Raw genomic sequence first — 15,166 nt, forward strand, 5'->3', positions numbered from 1 at the left:
CAGCATGGCGCTGGCCGGAGACCTGCCACGGACGCCGAGGCGTCTGCGCAACAACAGTTTTAGGGTTTTTAAAGAAAGGGCCTGAACGTGACCCCTCAGTAAGGCCATAAGGTGTCTTTGTGAGAGAAAGTCAGAAGGTCGTCTGCAGATGGCGCAGCTGCAGCTCCACGCAGAGCGAGAGGCGACGGGTGAAAGGACAGGTCAGCTGATTTACAGGTAAACTACGAGAACTAAGGGAAGTATCCTGCCTTTTACGAGAATTGGTGGTAATAAAGTGTGTGTGTGTGTGTGTGTTTATGGTGGGAGCATGCGCCATGAGTCTGCAAAATCTATAAGGCGTGAAGAGGAAACGGTGTGTGACTTTATGACCTGTCGTGCTAAAGCCACCCCCCACCACCTCCAGTCACACACACACACACAGTGGATTGATAACATACGGGTGTGTCATGTCCAGATCCTTCCCCATTGTCTTCCCGGCAGTAACAACACATCCTCCATGTCATGATAAGCACATGTTTATATATATACTTAGCACCAAAAGTAAGGAAATGTGTGTTTGGTGGGTTGTGTCTTTGCTGTAACAACGCTTCTTGGCAGTAAATCTTACAGCGTTGCAAAGCCTGTTTATCTGCCTTTTAGATGGCGCCCCATGTGTAAGGAACCTGCATCTGTGGGATGAGCAGCAGGGCTGAGTATGTGGGCAGCGCCCATGAAACATGTGGCAGATCTGCTCTGCCAGTGCAAACAGCTCCTCATTATTCTGCTGCTGCTGCTGCTGTTGACTCCTGTGTGGAGCTTCTGGTGACCCCAGACGCTGCCAGCCAGCCAGCTGCCAGATAGAAGACTTACTGCCAGGAAGCGTCGTCACAACAAAGACATGATCTGCCAAACACACATATGTCCTTACTTTTGGTGCTGACTTTATATGGTGAGCTAGCTGGCCGACAACGTTGACCGATGTTAATTTAAAAAAAAACACACAACTTTAATACTTGGTCCCATATTTACAGCAGCCTTCGAACAAAAGTCACAGAAATAACATCGTCCGAAAAAGCCACTAAAAATTAATTCGCGGCTGAACAAATGACGTCATAACGCCGCTGATTTACGAGCACGGCCACGCTTGTTGGTTAATTTAGAAGAGGGCGCGCGCTTTATCCGTCGTTTCATTTGTATTTCGCACGAAGCCGCGTAATCCGTGCTTCACGTCACTTGTTTGTTCGTGGTCACAGCAACGAGCCCTGTTGCTCACGCGGCTGCCCAGTAACGCGCTAATGGGCAGCAGCGCGTCTCGCTGTACGTACGGTGACGTCACGCTGTTTACTTCCTGCACGTGGTTTCTCAGTGGAAACGACGGGGGGCGGGGGTTTCTTCTTCTTTTACGTCGACTCGTTTCTGAGGTAGACGCGCGCACATTTCTCTGCGTCATATTCGGGGTGGGTGGAGGGGGTGAGGGTGGGGGTGCTACAGGTTTATAAAAGAACCGACAAACCGCTTCCAGCTCAAATCCACCAACTCCACCCTACAGTCAGAAGAACGGCGGCTCTCCCGAGGAGACGAGAAATCGCGTCACAGCTTCTTCTTCTTCTCTTTCTTTTTGTTGTGTGTCGGTCTTTTTAAATCCCCTTTATTCTTTTATTCCTGGAATTCGGGACGGTTGGAACTGGAGTCACGCTCCGTTATACAGGTCGCGTTGCCGTCAAACCTCCCGCCTGAAACTCGCCTCCTTTTATATTTCGCGGCAAAATCTGACCTCCAGCGATGTTTCCCGGGGTGACCGCAGGGTGAGTAGATGCTGACAGCATCCTTCTTTGACCGCCCCCTCCTTTCTTTCTTTTTCTTCTTCTTCTCCCCAGTTGCACTCGGCCAATTACCCTACTCTTCACACACGGCCAATTACGTCTGTAGAGACGCCCGACCAAGCGGGAGGCAATGCGGGGGTTCGAACCGCCGACCCCCCCCCCCCACTTGTCGGTAGGCAACGCTATAGGCCGCCATACGCTGCCCGGGCGCCCCGATACTGACAGCATGCTCGAGCACACGCCGCCGAAGCGGGAAACGCCGCGTCGCTTATAAGTCAATCAGCTTTCTTCTTCTTCTTCCTTTTTTTATCGGCGAATTGCAACGTTAGGTGGCGCACTGTCGCCGCCTAACGTTGCGCTAAAGAGTCCTTAATGTACATCCCTCCCATCAGTCCAGTATCCTGGAGAAAGGTGGAGATCTATGTAAGTCCGTCGTTCCCTGTGAGTTCTGGTCCATGTGCATGGCTGGTGTTGTCCCAGTGTAGTCGGTGGTGTGAATCCCTCTCTTGCTTCTGGCGGGCGAATACACGACACCGCCTGCTGCGTGGCGGCACACGTCGCGGTTCCCGGTTTGATCTTTACGCGCCGACGGACTTCGCAGGTGCCGACGTGCGGAGAGTAGGGTCCCGCGCGGCGTCCCCACCACGTGACCGCCGTCCTCGTTTGAACGCGTCAGTGCGCGCGCGCGCGTCTCGCTGAAACGCCGCGCGCCGAAAGAGCCGCTGTGTTTATTCACGTCCAGCAGTTTTTCCCTCCATTCTATATGTACACATTGTTTCCTCCATTCTTTATGAACACATTATTTCCTCTATTCTATATGAACACATTGTTTCCTCCATTCTTTATGAACACATTGTTTCCTCTATTCTATATGAACACATTGTTTCCTCCATTCTATATGAACACATTGTTTCCTCCATTCTATATGAACACATTGTTTCCTCCATTCTTTATGAACACATTATTTCCTCCATTCTATATGAACACATTGTTTCCTCTATTCTATATGAACACATTGTTTCCTCCATTCTATATGAACACATTGTTTCCTCTATTCTATATGAACACATTGTTTCCTCCATTCTATATGAACACATTGTTTCCTCTATTCTATATGAACACATTGTTTCCTCCATTCTATATGAACACATTGTTTCCTCTATTCTATATGAACACATTATTTCCTCCATTCTTTATGAACACATTTCCTCCATTCTATATGAACACATTATTTCCTCCATTCTTTATGAACACATTATTTCCTCCATTCTATATGAACACATTGTTTCCTCCATTCTATATGAACACATTATTTCCTCTATTCTATATGAACACATTATTTCCTCCATTCTTTATGAACACATTTCCTCCATTCTATATGAACACATTGTTTCCTCCATTCTATATGAACACATTATTTCCTCCATTCTATATGAACACATTGTTTCCTCCATTCTATATGAACACATTATTTCCTCCATTCTATATGAACACATTATTTCCTCCATTCTATATGAACACATTGTTTCCTCCATTCTTTATGAACACATTATTTCCTCCATTCTATATGAACACATTATTTCCTCCATTCTTTATGAACACATTATTTCCTCCATTCTTTATGAACACATTATTTCCTCCATTCTTTATGAACACATTTTCATGTACAGCGGTACAAAGACACAGACAACAGAAAACAAAAATAACAAGGAGATAAAAAGATCACATTTTACAATACCAGAGTTTGTTTTATATGCAGCAAATTAAATTCGCCTAGTAATTTTGTTTTTAAGATTAAATAAAATGCTGCTATATTGTTTAAATTCATTAATAATATGCAGGAAATTTGGCTTGGTTCCTGACCATTTATTCTTATGAATATGGAATTTTCCAAACATAATAGCTAGTTGTATGATATACAGCGTGTTATTTCCAATCTTATCTTCACTAAAATATAGCATTACATCAAATATATCTGTTTCAATAAGATATAAGATGTGTGGTGAGCGGGGTCAGTGGGGTAAGATCTGTGGTGAGCGGGGTCAGTGTGGTAAGATGTGTGGTGAGGGGGGTCAGTATGGTGAGGGGGGTCAGTGTGGTGAGGGGGGCCAGTGTGGTGAGTGGGGTCAGTGTGGTGAGGGGGGTCAGTGTGGTGAGGGGGTCAGTATGGTAAGATGTGTGGTGAGCGGGGTCAGTGGGGTAAGGTGTGTGGTGAGCGGGGTCAGTGGGGTAAGATGTGTGGTGAGCGGGGTCAGTATGGTAAGATGTGTGGTGAGGGGGGTCAGTGGGGTCAGTGTGGTGAGCGGGGTCAGTGGGTTCAGTGGGGTAAGATGTGTGGTGAGGGGGGTCAGTGGGGTAAGATCTGTGGTGAGTGGGGTCAGTATGGTAAGATGTGTGGTGAGCGGGGTCAGTGGGGTCAGTGTGGTGAGCGGGGTCAGTGGGGTCAGTGTGGTGAGCGGGGTAGGAGCACAGCAGATGCCTCAACAAGTCTCTTCCGTCGCTCCCTATCCGTCGCAGCTCTCCCCGCCTCCTCCTCTGTAGCCATTGTGCCATGTTGTTACCCAGGTGAATCTCGGTCTCCCTCTCCTCCCAGTCCTTCCACCAGACCTTGCAGGATGTCCTTTGCAAGTGTCCTTTCTGTTCGGCAAACGTGCCCAAACCAGTTTAATTTCCTTTCTTTTTTTTTAACCATGGTCAGTAAACCGTCATGGCGACCAGTAGCGTCCTGAACTCTGTTCGGTGCGTCAGTGTCGGCGGCGTGTGTGTGTGTGTGTGTGTGTGTATGGCGTCTGCAGCCTTCTGCTACATGCCCCGAGCTCGAAGGCTTGTATTTTTCCCTCCATAGCTTTTGTGAGGGTCCAGGACTCTGCACCGTGTAGAAGAGTTGCCAAAAGGCCGCAGGGAGGCCAGGACCAGCTGTGAATAGATAAACTGCTGCAGCCGGTGTCGTGTAAAGACAGAGATGTGCTTGTCAGAACCGTGGCGTAACTGGTGGGTCGGACTGAAAGCGGCCGTTCTAACCTCAGATGTGACTTCTCTTTTCTGTCTGTCAGCTACACCTACGAGGACTGCAGTGCCACGGCCGACTGGCTGCTGGCCCAGACGGCGGTGCGCCCACTGGTGGGCATCGTGTGCGGCTCGGGCCTGGGCGGGCTGGCTGACATGCTGAAGGACCAGGTGGCCTTCAACTACAAGGACATCCCCAACTTCCCCCAGAGCACCGGTGAGCAGGCTGGCGCCCCCCCGTGCAGATCCGTGTGTAGTCGTGTGCGACGGACGGTTTAGTCATAACGAGGCCTTTGTTTTATAGCAGAGACCAGAGAAGACAAACTCCTCGACGCACACATGCAGCCGCGACTCGTCTCATTTCTACATTTGGTATATTCGTTTCGTTCGGAAATACAAAAACGCTCCCCCCCGAAGTTCCCAAAGGGGGTCATCGTCTCGTCGCACATGTTAAAATTTTGCCGTCCCGACGTCCGCGGTGGCGTAGCGGTCTAAGCATCGGCTCGGTGTCGATGCAGTTGCCCACCGGGGACCGGGGTTCGCGCCCCGGTCTCGTCAGATCCGACTATGGCCGGACTCGACGAAGCGGCGATCATTGGCAACGCTGTCTTCGGGAGGGGGGCGGAGTCGGCTTGTGTTCGTCACGTGAATGCGTCTCTGAGTGTGTCGGAAAAGCAGTGGTTCGGCTTGGATTCGCCTTGTCACGAAAGTGGGGAGGCGCTTTCCTTCGAGACTGCCGGCCGGAGAGACGCGGTTGGCGAACGCATGCAATACGAGGGTGGGTGTTTGAATTAAAATAGGGATCGATTGGCCACTAAATTGGGAGAAAAAAAAGGGAAAAATCAGAAATAAATTTATATTAAAAAAAAAACAATTTTGCCGTCCCGTCAGAACGCTAAATGGCGCTAAAATAGCCGGTAACGCACAATTTCTGCGATGGTCTCGTCCCCGGCTATATTTTTGTACCGCCTGTCGTGACTCAGAACTGTGCGTTTGCTGAACAGTCGCCGTGTGCCTCGCTGGTGTTGTAAAGGTGTCGTGTTGTGTGTTCCAGTGCATGGCCACGCTGGGCGGCTGGTGTTCGGGATGCTGAAGGGGAGGCCGTGTGTTTGCATGCAGGGACGCTTCCACCTGTATGAGGGCTACCCCGTCCAGAAGGTACTGTACGTCTGCTGATGCCCAGCAGGCCACCTGCACACGACACCCTGACAGGGGACCGCCGCGGCTGCTTATCAGGCGGCGGCGTCATCTCCCTGGCAGCTGGGAGTTGAACTGGCGTGTTTTAACTGCCGCCAGTAAACAACTATATAGATGTAGGAAGGCTCGTTCACCCTTCATCCTTACGGCCCAGAAACATGGAGGAGTACGTGGTGTAGAAACCAGGCAGCAGTAGAACTGGTTCTTGATGGCTGTACCGCCAGGTTCTGTCGGGTTCCCAGGAAACGTTATGTAACGCCTCCTTTCAGCACAGACATCATGTCGTCGTTACCATCAGGATGAAGGGTTTATTTGTTCAGAGCCGGTCCTGGCCTCTCCGCGGCCCCGAGCAAAGCTCTACTTAAGGGGCCCTCCTGCCGGAGCCAAGTGAACCATTTGTTACTGCCACCCAGTCACACCTGACAGCCCAGTGCTCCCACTGTAGTCCCCCCTCCTTTAAACCAGTCACACCTGACAGCCCAGTGCTCCCACTGTAGTCCCCCCTCCTTTAAACCAGTCACACCTGACAGCCCAGTGCTCCCACTGTAGTCCCCCCTCCTGTAAACCAGTCACACCTGACAGCCCAGTGCTCCCACTGTAGTCCCCCCTCCTGTAAACCAGTCACACCTGACAGCCCAGTGCTCCCACTGTAGTCCCCCCTCCTTTAAACCAGTCACACCTGACAGCCCAGTGCTCCCACTGTAGTCCTCCCTCCTTTAAACCAGTCACACCTGACAGCCCAGTGCTCCCACTGTAGTCCTCCCTCCTTTAAACCAGTCACACCTGACAGCCCAGTGCTCCCACTGTTGTCCTCCCTCCTTTAAACCAGTCACACCTGACAGCCCAGTGCTCCCACTGTAGTCCTCCCTCCTTTAAACCAGTCACACCTGACAGCCCAGTGCTCCCACTGTAGTCCTCCCTCCTTTAAACCAGTCACACCTGACAGCCCAGTGCTCCCACTGTAGTCCCCCCTCCTTTAAACCAGTCACACCTGACAGCCCAGTGCTCCCACTGTTGTCCTCCCTCCTTTAAACCAGTCACACCTGACAGCCCGGTGCTCCCACTGTAGTCCTCCCTCCTGTAAACCAGTCACACCTGACAGCCCGGTGCTCCCACTGTAGTCCCCCCTCCTTTAAACCAGTCACACCTGACAGCCCAGTGCTCCCACTGTAGTCCCCCCTCCTTTAAACCAGTCACACCTGACAGCCCAGTGCTCCCACTGTAGTCCCCCCTCCTTTAAACCAGTCACAACCTGACAGCCCAGTGCTCCCACTGCAGTCCCCCCTCCTGTAAACCAGTCACACCTGACAGCCCGGTGCTCCCACTGTAGTCCCCCCTCCTTTAAACCAGTCACACCTGACAGCCCAGTGCTCCCACTGTAGTCCCCCCTCCTTTAAACCAGTCACACCTGACAGCCCAGTGCTCCCACTGCAGTCCCCCCTCCTGTAAACCAGTCACACCTGACAGCCCAGTGCTCCCACTGTAGTCCCCCCTCCTTTAAACCAGTCACACCTGACAGCCCAGTGCTCCCACTGTAGTCCTCCCTCCTGTAAACCAGTCACACCTGACAGCCCAGTGCTCCCACTGTAGTCCCCCCTCCTGTAAACCAGTCACACCTGACTGCCCAGTGCTCCCACTGTAGTCCCCCCTCCTTTAAACCAGTCACACCTGACTGCCCAGTGCTCCCACTGTAGTCCCCCCTCCTTTAAACCAGTCACACCTGACTGCCCAGTGCTCCCACTGTAGTCCCCCCTCCTTTAAACCAGTCACACCTGACTGCCCAGTGCTCCCACTGTAGTCCCCCCTCCTTTAAACCAGTCACACCTGACAGCCCAGTGCTCCCACTGTAGTCCCCCCTCCTTTAAACCAGTCACACCTGACAGCCCGGTGCTCCCACTGCAGTCCCCCCTCCTTTAAACCAGTCACACCTTGACACCCCAGTGCTCCCACTGTAGTCCCCCCTCCTTTAAACCAGTCACACCTGACAGCCCAGTGCTCCCACTGTAGTCCCCCCTCCTTTAAACCAGTCACACCTGACAGCCCAGTGCTCCCACTGTAGTCCTCCCTCCTTAAACCAGTCACACCTGACAGCCCAGTGCTCCCACTGTAGTCCCCCCTCCTTTAAACCAGTCACACCTGACAGCCCAGTGCTCCCACTGTAGTCCCCCCTCCTGTAAACCAGTCACACCTGACAGCCCAGTGCTCCCACTGTAGTCCCCCCTCCTTTAAACCAGTCACACCTGACAGCCCAGTGCTCCCACTGCAGTCCCCCCTCCTTTAAACCAGTCACACCTGACAGCCCAGTGCTCCCACTGTAGTCCCCCCTCCTTTAAACCAGTCACACCTGACAGCCCAGTGCTCCCACTGTAGTCCCTCCCCCCTCCTTTAAACCAGTCACACCTGACAGCCCAGTGCTCCCACTGTAGTCCCCCCTCCTGTAAACCAGTCACACCTGACAGCCCAGTGCTCCCACTGTAGTCCCTCCCCCCTGTAAACCAGTTTAACAACAAGTAGACCTAAACAGAACAGAAAGAGGTATAAGCAGACTATTTATTGAATAGAATATTTTCTATAGGATCTCAAGATAAGTGAATATTAACATTAATATTATCCCCGTGTTACCTCCGGCTTGGTCGGCCGTCCCTACAGACACAATCGGCCGTGTCTGCAGGTGGGAAGCCGGATGTGGGTTTGTGTCCTGGTTGTTGCACTAGCGCCTCCTCTGGGGGGAATAGCGTGATCATCCACGTGCTACGTCCTCCTGGTGAAACTCTTCACTGTCAGGTGAAAAGCAGCAGCTGGCGACTCCACATGTATGGGAGGGGGCATGTGGTAGTCTGCAGCCCCCATCCCCCCCCCTCCCCGGATCGGCAGAGGGGGTGGAGCAGAGACCGGGACGGCTCGGAAGAGTGGGGTAATTGGCCGATTGGGGAGAAAAATCCAATAATAATAATGATAACAATAAAACCTCTACAGCTGTGTGATCAGCTTTGGTTCCCTCTGCGGCCCGGGCATTTTCGGCACCAGCATCGGTACCGGTCTATCTGGACCGTCTGGAAGAAAGTGTGTCACATGGTTAAGCCTTCATTTACACAACTGCACTTCTGCCATACAGTCTTACATGTTATTAACGTGGGAACATTTGACGGCTTGGCTGAAGCGAGACGCGTCTGCCTGACCAGCGGCTGGTCGGCCTGCTCCTGGTCGGCCTGCTCCTGGTCTGCCTGCTCCTGGTCGGCCTGCTCCTGGTCTGCCTGACCAGCGGCTGGTCTGCCTGCTCCTGGTCGGCCTGCTCCTGGTCTGCCTGACCAGCGGCTGGTCTGCCTGCTCCTGGTCGGCCTGCTCCTGGTCTGCCTGACCAGCGGCTGGTCGGCCTGCTCCTGGTCTGCCTGCTCCTGGTCGGCCTGCTCCTGGTCTGCCTGACCAGCGGCTGGTCGGCCTGCTCCTGGTCTGCCTGACCAGCGGCTGGTCTGCCTGCTCCTGGTCGGCCTGCTCCTGTTCTGCCTGTCCAGCGGCTGGTCTGCCTGCTCCTGGTCGGCCTGCTCCTGGTCTGCCTGACCAGCAGCTGGTCTGCTGGTCAGGCAGACCAGCGGCTGGTCGGCCTGCTCCTGTTCTGCCTGTCCAGCGGCTGGTCTGCCTGCTCCTGGTCTGCCTGACCAGCGGCTGGTCGGCCTGCTCCTTGTCTGCCTGCTCCTGGTCTGCCTGACCAGCAGCTGGTCTGCCTGCTCCTGGTCTGCCTGACCAGCGGCTGGTCGGCCTGCTCCTGGTCTGCCTGCTCCTGGTCTGCCTGACCAGCGGCTGGTCTGCCTGCTCCTGGTCTGCCTGACCAGCGGCTGGTCGGCCTGCTCCTGGTCTGCCTGCTCCTGGTCTGCCTGTCCAGCAGCTGGTCGGCCTGCTCCTGGCCTGCCTGACCAGCGGCTGGTCTGCCTGCTCCTGGTCTGCCTGTCCAGCGGCTGGTCTGCCTGCTCCTGGTCTGCCTGACCAGCGGCTGGTCGGCCTGCTCCTGGTCTGCCTGCTCCTGGTCTGCCTGACCAGCAGCTGGTCTGCCTGCTCCTGGTCGGCCTGTCCAGCAGCTGGTCTGCCTGCTCCTGGTCTGCCTGACCAGCAGCTGGTCTGCCTGCTCCTGGTCGGCCTGTCCAGCAGCTGGTCGGCCTGCTCCTGGTCTGCCTGACCAGCGGCTGGTCTGCCTGCTCCTGGTCGGCCTGTCCAGCAGCTGGTCTGCCTGCTCCTGGTCGGCCTGCTCCTGGTCTGCCTGACCAGCGGCTGGTCTGCCCAGCTCGCACGTCGGCTTAACGTCACTTATTCACTGTTATTTACTGCACATCACACTTGGGGGAGGAGACAACACCAAGTTTACCTGATTGGTGTTCCCACAATTCACTCTGCCGGTGGGTTTTTCCTCTTTCCGTGGCCAGCGGGGTAGCGCCCCCTCATCCTCTCATTGCAGCTGTAAACGTGACACCTGTGCTGACATGAGGGGGAGGCGGGGCCCTGGCGTAATTTGTGGGGCCTTACGCAGCTCGCGGGGTGGGGCGTGGTGGGGCCACCCGGCTGTTTTACTCCTCACTTTGTGCCGTCGCTGACAGAATCAAAAGCTCTATTGACCCAGCGACTCTCTAAGCCTCAGCCTAGACTGCCTGCAGCCCTTTTTGGGGGGGGGGGAATTGTACTTGGCCAATTACCCCACTCTTCCGAGCCATCCCGGTCTCTGCTCCGCCCCCTCTGCTGATCCGGGGAGGGCTGCAGACTACCACACACCTCCTCCCATACATGTGGAGTCGCCAGCTGCTTCTTGTCACCTGACAGTGAGGAGTTTCACCAGGGGGACGTAGCCCGTGGGAGGATCACGCTATTCCCCCCCAATTCCCTGACCAGGTGCCCCGACCAACAACAGGGGGCGCTAGTGCAGCGACCAGGACACGTACCCACGTCAGGCTTCCCACCCGCAGACACGGCCGATCGTGTCTGTAGGGACGCCCGACCAAGCCGGAGGCAACGCGGGGATTCAAACCAGCGATCCCCGTGTTGGTAGGCAACGGAGTAGACCGCCGCGCCACCCGGACGCCCCCAGCCCGGAGCCCTTTAACAGTGCTTTCCACTAACTCCATGAAATGTGTGTGTGGTTGTTCCTCCAGGTCACGTTGCCCATGCGTGTCTTCAAACTGCTGGGCGTGGAGACGGTGATTCTCACCAACGCGGCCGGAGGTCTCAACCAGGACTACAAGGTCGGAGACATCATGATCATGAAAGACCACCTCAACATGCCCGGCTTCGCGGGCAACAACCCGCTGGTGGGGCCCAACGATGAGCGGTAAGAGAAGAGGTGTAGAGGTGTGGGTGTGTCCTTCAGCTCAGGCGTCCTCTCATGCCCTCTGTCCTCTCATGCCCTCTGTCCTCTCATGCCCTCTGTCCTCTCATGCCCTCTGTCCTCTCATGCCCTCTGTCCTCTCATGCCCTCTGTCACCTTTCCGTCTGTCTCCTCTTGTCTCAGGTTCGGCGTACGTTTTCCGTGCATGTCGGACGCCTACGACCGGGAGCTGCAGCAGCTGGCAGCCGACTTGGGACAGGAACTGGGCTACAGGGACTTCCTCCGGGAGGGTGTGTACTGCGTGCTGGGCGGGCCGTCCTTTGAGACCATCGCAGAGTGCCGTATGCTGAGCAAACTCGGGGCTGACGCCGTCGGTGAGCGCCAACTTTCAAACCCTAGTTTGTCGGTTGTTGGAAGGGGGGTGTCCCGTTCCGACGTGAGGGATCGGTATCGGAGCCCATCGGGACTTATTTTAGACTCAAAAATAAGAAAATGTGGGGTCCGCGGTGGCGTAGCGGTCTAAGCATCGGCTTTGTGTCGATGCAGTTGCCCACTGGGGACCGGGGGTTCGCGCCCCGGTCTCGTCAGATCCGACTATGGCCGGACTCGGTGAAGCAGCAATAATTGGCAACGCTGTCTTCGGGAGGGGGGCGGAGTCGGCTTGTGTTCGTCACATGAATGCGTCTCTGGGTGTGTCGGAATAGCAGTGGTTCGGCCTGGAGTCGCCTTGTCACGAAAGTGGCGAGGCGACTCCTTCGAGACTGCCGGCCGGAGAGATTCAGTTGGCGAACGCATGCAGTGCGAGGGTGGTGTTTGAACTAAAATAGGGATGGATTGGCCACTAAATTGGGAGAAAGAAGGGAAAAAATCAGAAATAAATTTTTTAAAAGAAAGAAGAAAAAAAAAAAGAAGAAAATGTAAGACTTGTTTTTAACCCGGGCGGCACGGTGGCCCAGTCGTTAGTCAGCACTGTCGCCTCACAGCAAGCAGGTCCTGGGTTCGAACCCCAGGCCGTCCCAGGTCCTTTCTGTGTGGAGTTTGCATGTTGTCCCCGTGTCTGCGTGGGTTTCCTCCGGGTGCTTGGGTTTCCTCCCACCGTCAAAACGACATGCATGTTAGGGTTAATACTCCTGCCTGTGCCCCTGAGCAAGGCAGCAGGAAGAAGAACTGGAGTTGGTCCCCGGGTGCCACTGCTCCCATACGACAGGATGGTTACATGCAGAGAACACATTTCATTCTGAGAATGCATTGTCAGATAAAGTGGCTTTCTTCTTCTTCTTCTTCTTCTTCTTCTTCTTCTTCTTCATCTTGATCAGTATTGGCTCTATTAAGCCCAATCCAATTCTGATCCCTTCTTCATTTCACTGCCCTGGTCTGTGTCTTTCTGACCGCCGTTATAATAAACACGGGACTGTTTCCTCCGCAGGTATGAGCACCGTCCATGAGGTGATCGTGGCTCGCCACTGCGGCATGCGTGTCTTTGGTCTCTCCTTGATTACCAACCTGTCCGTGATGGACTACGACAGCGCGGAGAAAGCCAACCATGAGGAGGTCCTGCAGACAGGCAAGCAGAGGGCGGAGCAGCTGGAGCGGCTGGTCTCCACCATGGTCACCAAAATCGAACATAACAACAACTTTGCTTAAAGTCGGCATCGCCTTGTCATCTCCTCCCCCCCTCCCCCGTCATGTTGTGCACCTATTCAGCCTCTTGTGGTAGAAGAAAAACCAGTTGTTAAAAACGCAATTTACAACAAAAGTCTAATCACCTTAACTTCCTCTAAAACCGCTAAGTTTTTGTCATTGTGTCACCGAGTCCCAGCAGGCGGCCGAGCAGCAGCCAGTAATATCGTCAGATGTTTTGTACCGTCCAATCAAATCCCACCCCTCCCTACATTTAGTCCCGCCCTAATGTCCTGTTTCACTCAGAAATAGATACGTCACACCACCGAAGCTGAACACGACAGGACACGACATGACAGGACACGACATGACATGACACGACATGACACGACATGACAGGACACGACATGACAGGACATGACATGACAGGACACGACATGACACGACATGACACGACATGACAGGACACGACATGACAGGACACGACATGACATGACACGACATGACATGACACGACATGACACGACATGACATGACAGGACACGACAGGACAGGACATGACATGACAGGACACGACATGACTCGACATGACACGACATGACAGGACACGACATGACATGACAGGACACGACAGGACACGACATGACACGACATGACATGACAGGACACGACATGACAGGACACAACAGGACATGACACGACACGACATGACAGGACATGACAGGACACGACATGACATGACACGACATGACAGGACACGACATGACAGGACACGACAGGACACGACATGACACGACATGACACGACATGACATGACAGGACACGACATGACAGGACACAACAGGACATGACACGACACGACATGACAGGACATGACAGGACACGACATGACATGACACGACATGACAGGACACAACAGGACACGACATGACATGACACGACATGACACGACATGACATGACATGACACGACATGACAGGACACAACAGGACACGACATGACACGACACGACATGACAGGACACGACATGACATGACAGGACATGACAGGACACCTTGTCTTTAAAGGAACATTCCTCAGTAAATCAAACGTAAACTCAAGGATCGCCCCGCTGCCAAAGCACCAACCACAGGACTGGCGGCTGCTGTCACCCCCAGATTGATTGACAGGTCTCAATACACGGACTGACCCTAAACAACATCTGACTCTGGGTTTCTAGTGTCCTCTGAACAAACAGAACAGAAAGGACAGAAAACAGGTTTGGTTCACACCGCTAATGGTTGTACAGATGAAAGTAAAACTGGTCCACATTTTCAGTTCCCGCCAGTTGAGAAAGACTCGGAATACTTATCTTCAATCTAAAGCTCGAACTCGCGGGTCATGTAGGAAACTATATGTCCCTTTCATATGGCCAAATAAATCACAGAATGGGCCTTTAAGAGACACGGGTTTAAGGTTTCAAGGTCAACGCTGGACGGGGGAGGGATGTTTGAAATACCCGGTGTCTGTAATCTTCCCCGGCGGACGGGTCAGGGGTGTGTTGATTTGACGTTGGGTTTCGTGTTGGTCGTCTGAAGAGTCACGTTCAGACTAACACACAGAGTCCGTCAGACGGCGAGACACCAGACGGGAGGGTCTCTGGGACTAAAACGGGTCGGTCCAGGAAGCCTCGCGTTTGGTTCCTGAACCGTCGGTTGTGTTCTGCTGCCTCCCCCTTTATCTCGGCTGCAGACCAGACAGTAGATCCGCACATTCTTTCAAATGGCTCCAAAACACACACACACACACACACACACACACACACACACACACACACACACACACTATATATATATATATATGTGGCTGTTTAGTCTTGTGTTGTGTTTGTTTCTCTGATCTGCTGTAAAATGTTAATTAGGTTGCTGTCGAAGCGTGTACATTACTGTGAAGTATTTAAACTATTGTTGTCCTTTTTTTGTAATACAGGTGTTATTAATAAAGCGACTATTTATTACCGGAGCTGTTTCTGCATTCATTAATATCGGGAATCAGGGACCATTTATTTGAATGAATGAAGCATCGTTTCACCCGGCCCACAGCAGTGCCACACAAAGACAAAAACACACATCCAAAAACCACCAGAACTTCTAGAACACACATACCAACTAACACACTAAACAAAACAACGACAAAAAAAATCACTGTCCCAAGGGAACGAACGCCGGCCAGGATGACGGTCGGAGCTGCCGGT

At 53.3% G+C, this 15,166-nt stretch overlaps 1 protein-coding gene across 1 annotated transcript; it reads left to right on the forward strand.

Moving 5' to 3' along the window:
• The first annotated feature begins 1,484 nt into the window (after positions 1-1,484).
• pnp5a (purine nucleoside phosphorylase 5a) lies at positions 1,485-13,708 on the forward strand. The gene is made up of 6 exons (XM_056300260.1): positions 1,485-1,784; positions 4,856-5,025; positions 5,863-5,966; positions 11,141-11,316; positions 11,497-11,687; positions 12,740-13,708. The coding sequence occupies exons 1-6, from the start codon at positions 1,762-1,764 to the stop codon at positions 12,955-12,957; spliced, it is 882 nt and encodes a 293-aa protein (XP_056156235.1). The 5' UTR covers positions 1,485-1,761; the 3' UTR covers positions 12,958-13,708.
• The last annotated feature ends 1,458 nt before the right edge of the window (positions 13,709-15,166 follow it).

This window comes from Lampris incognitus, chromosome 20, assembly GCF_029633865.1.
Source record: "Lampris incognitus isolate fLamInc1 chromosome 20, fLamInc1.hap2, whole genome shotgun sequence".
In the NCBI taxonomy this organism is placed as follows: domain Eukaryota; kingdom Metazoa; phylum Chordata; class Actinopteri; order Lampriformes; family Lampridae; genus Lampris; species Lampris incognitus.

Coding starts and splice junctions, on each gene's coding strand:
- pnp5a (XM_056300260.1), top strand. CDS start 1,762: ATGTTTCCCGGGGTGACCGCAGG. Junction 1,785..4,855: donor TTTCCCGGGGTGACCGCAGG/GTGAGTAGATGC, acceptor TCTGTCTGTCAG/CTACACCTACGAGGACTGCA. Junction 5,026..5,862: donor CAACTTCCCCCAGAGCACCG/GTGAGCAGGCTG, acceptor TGTGTGTTCCAG/TGCATGGCCACGCTGGGCGG.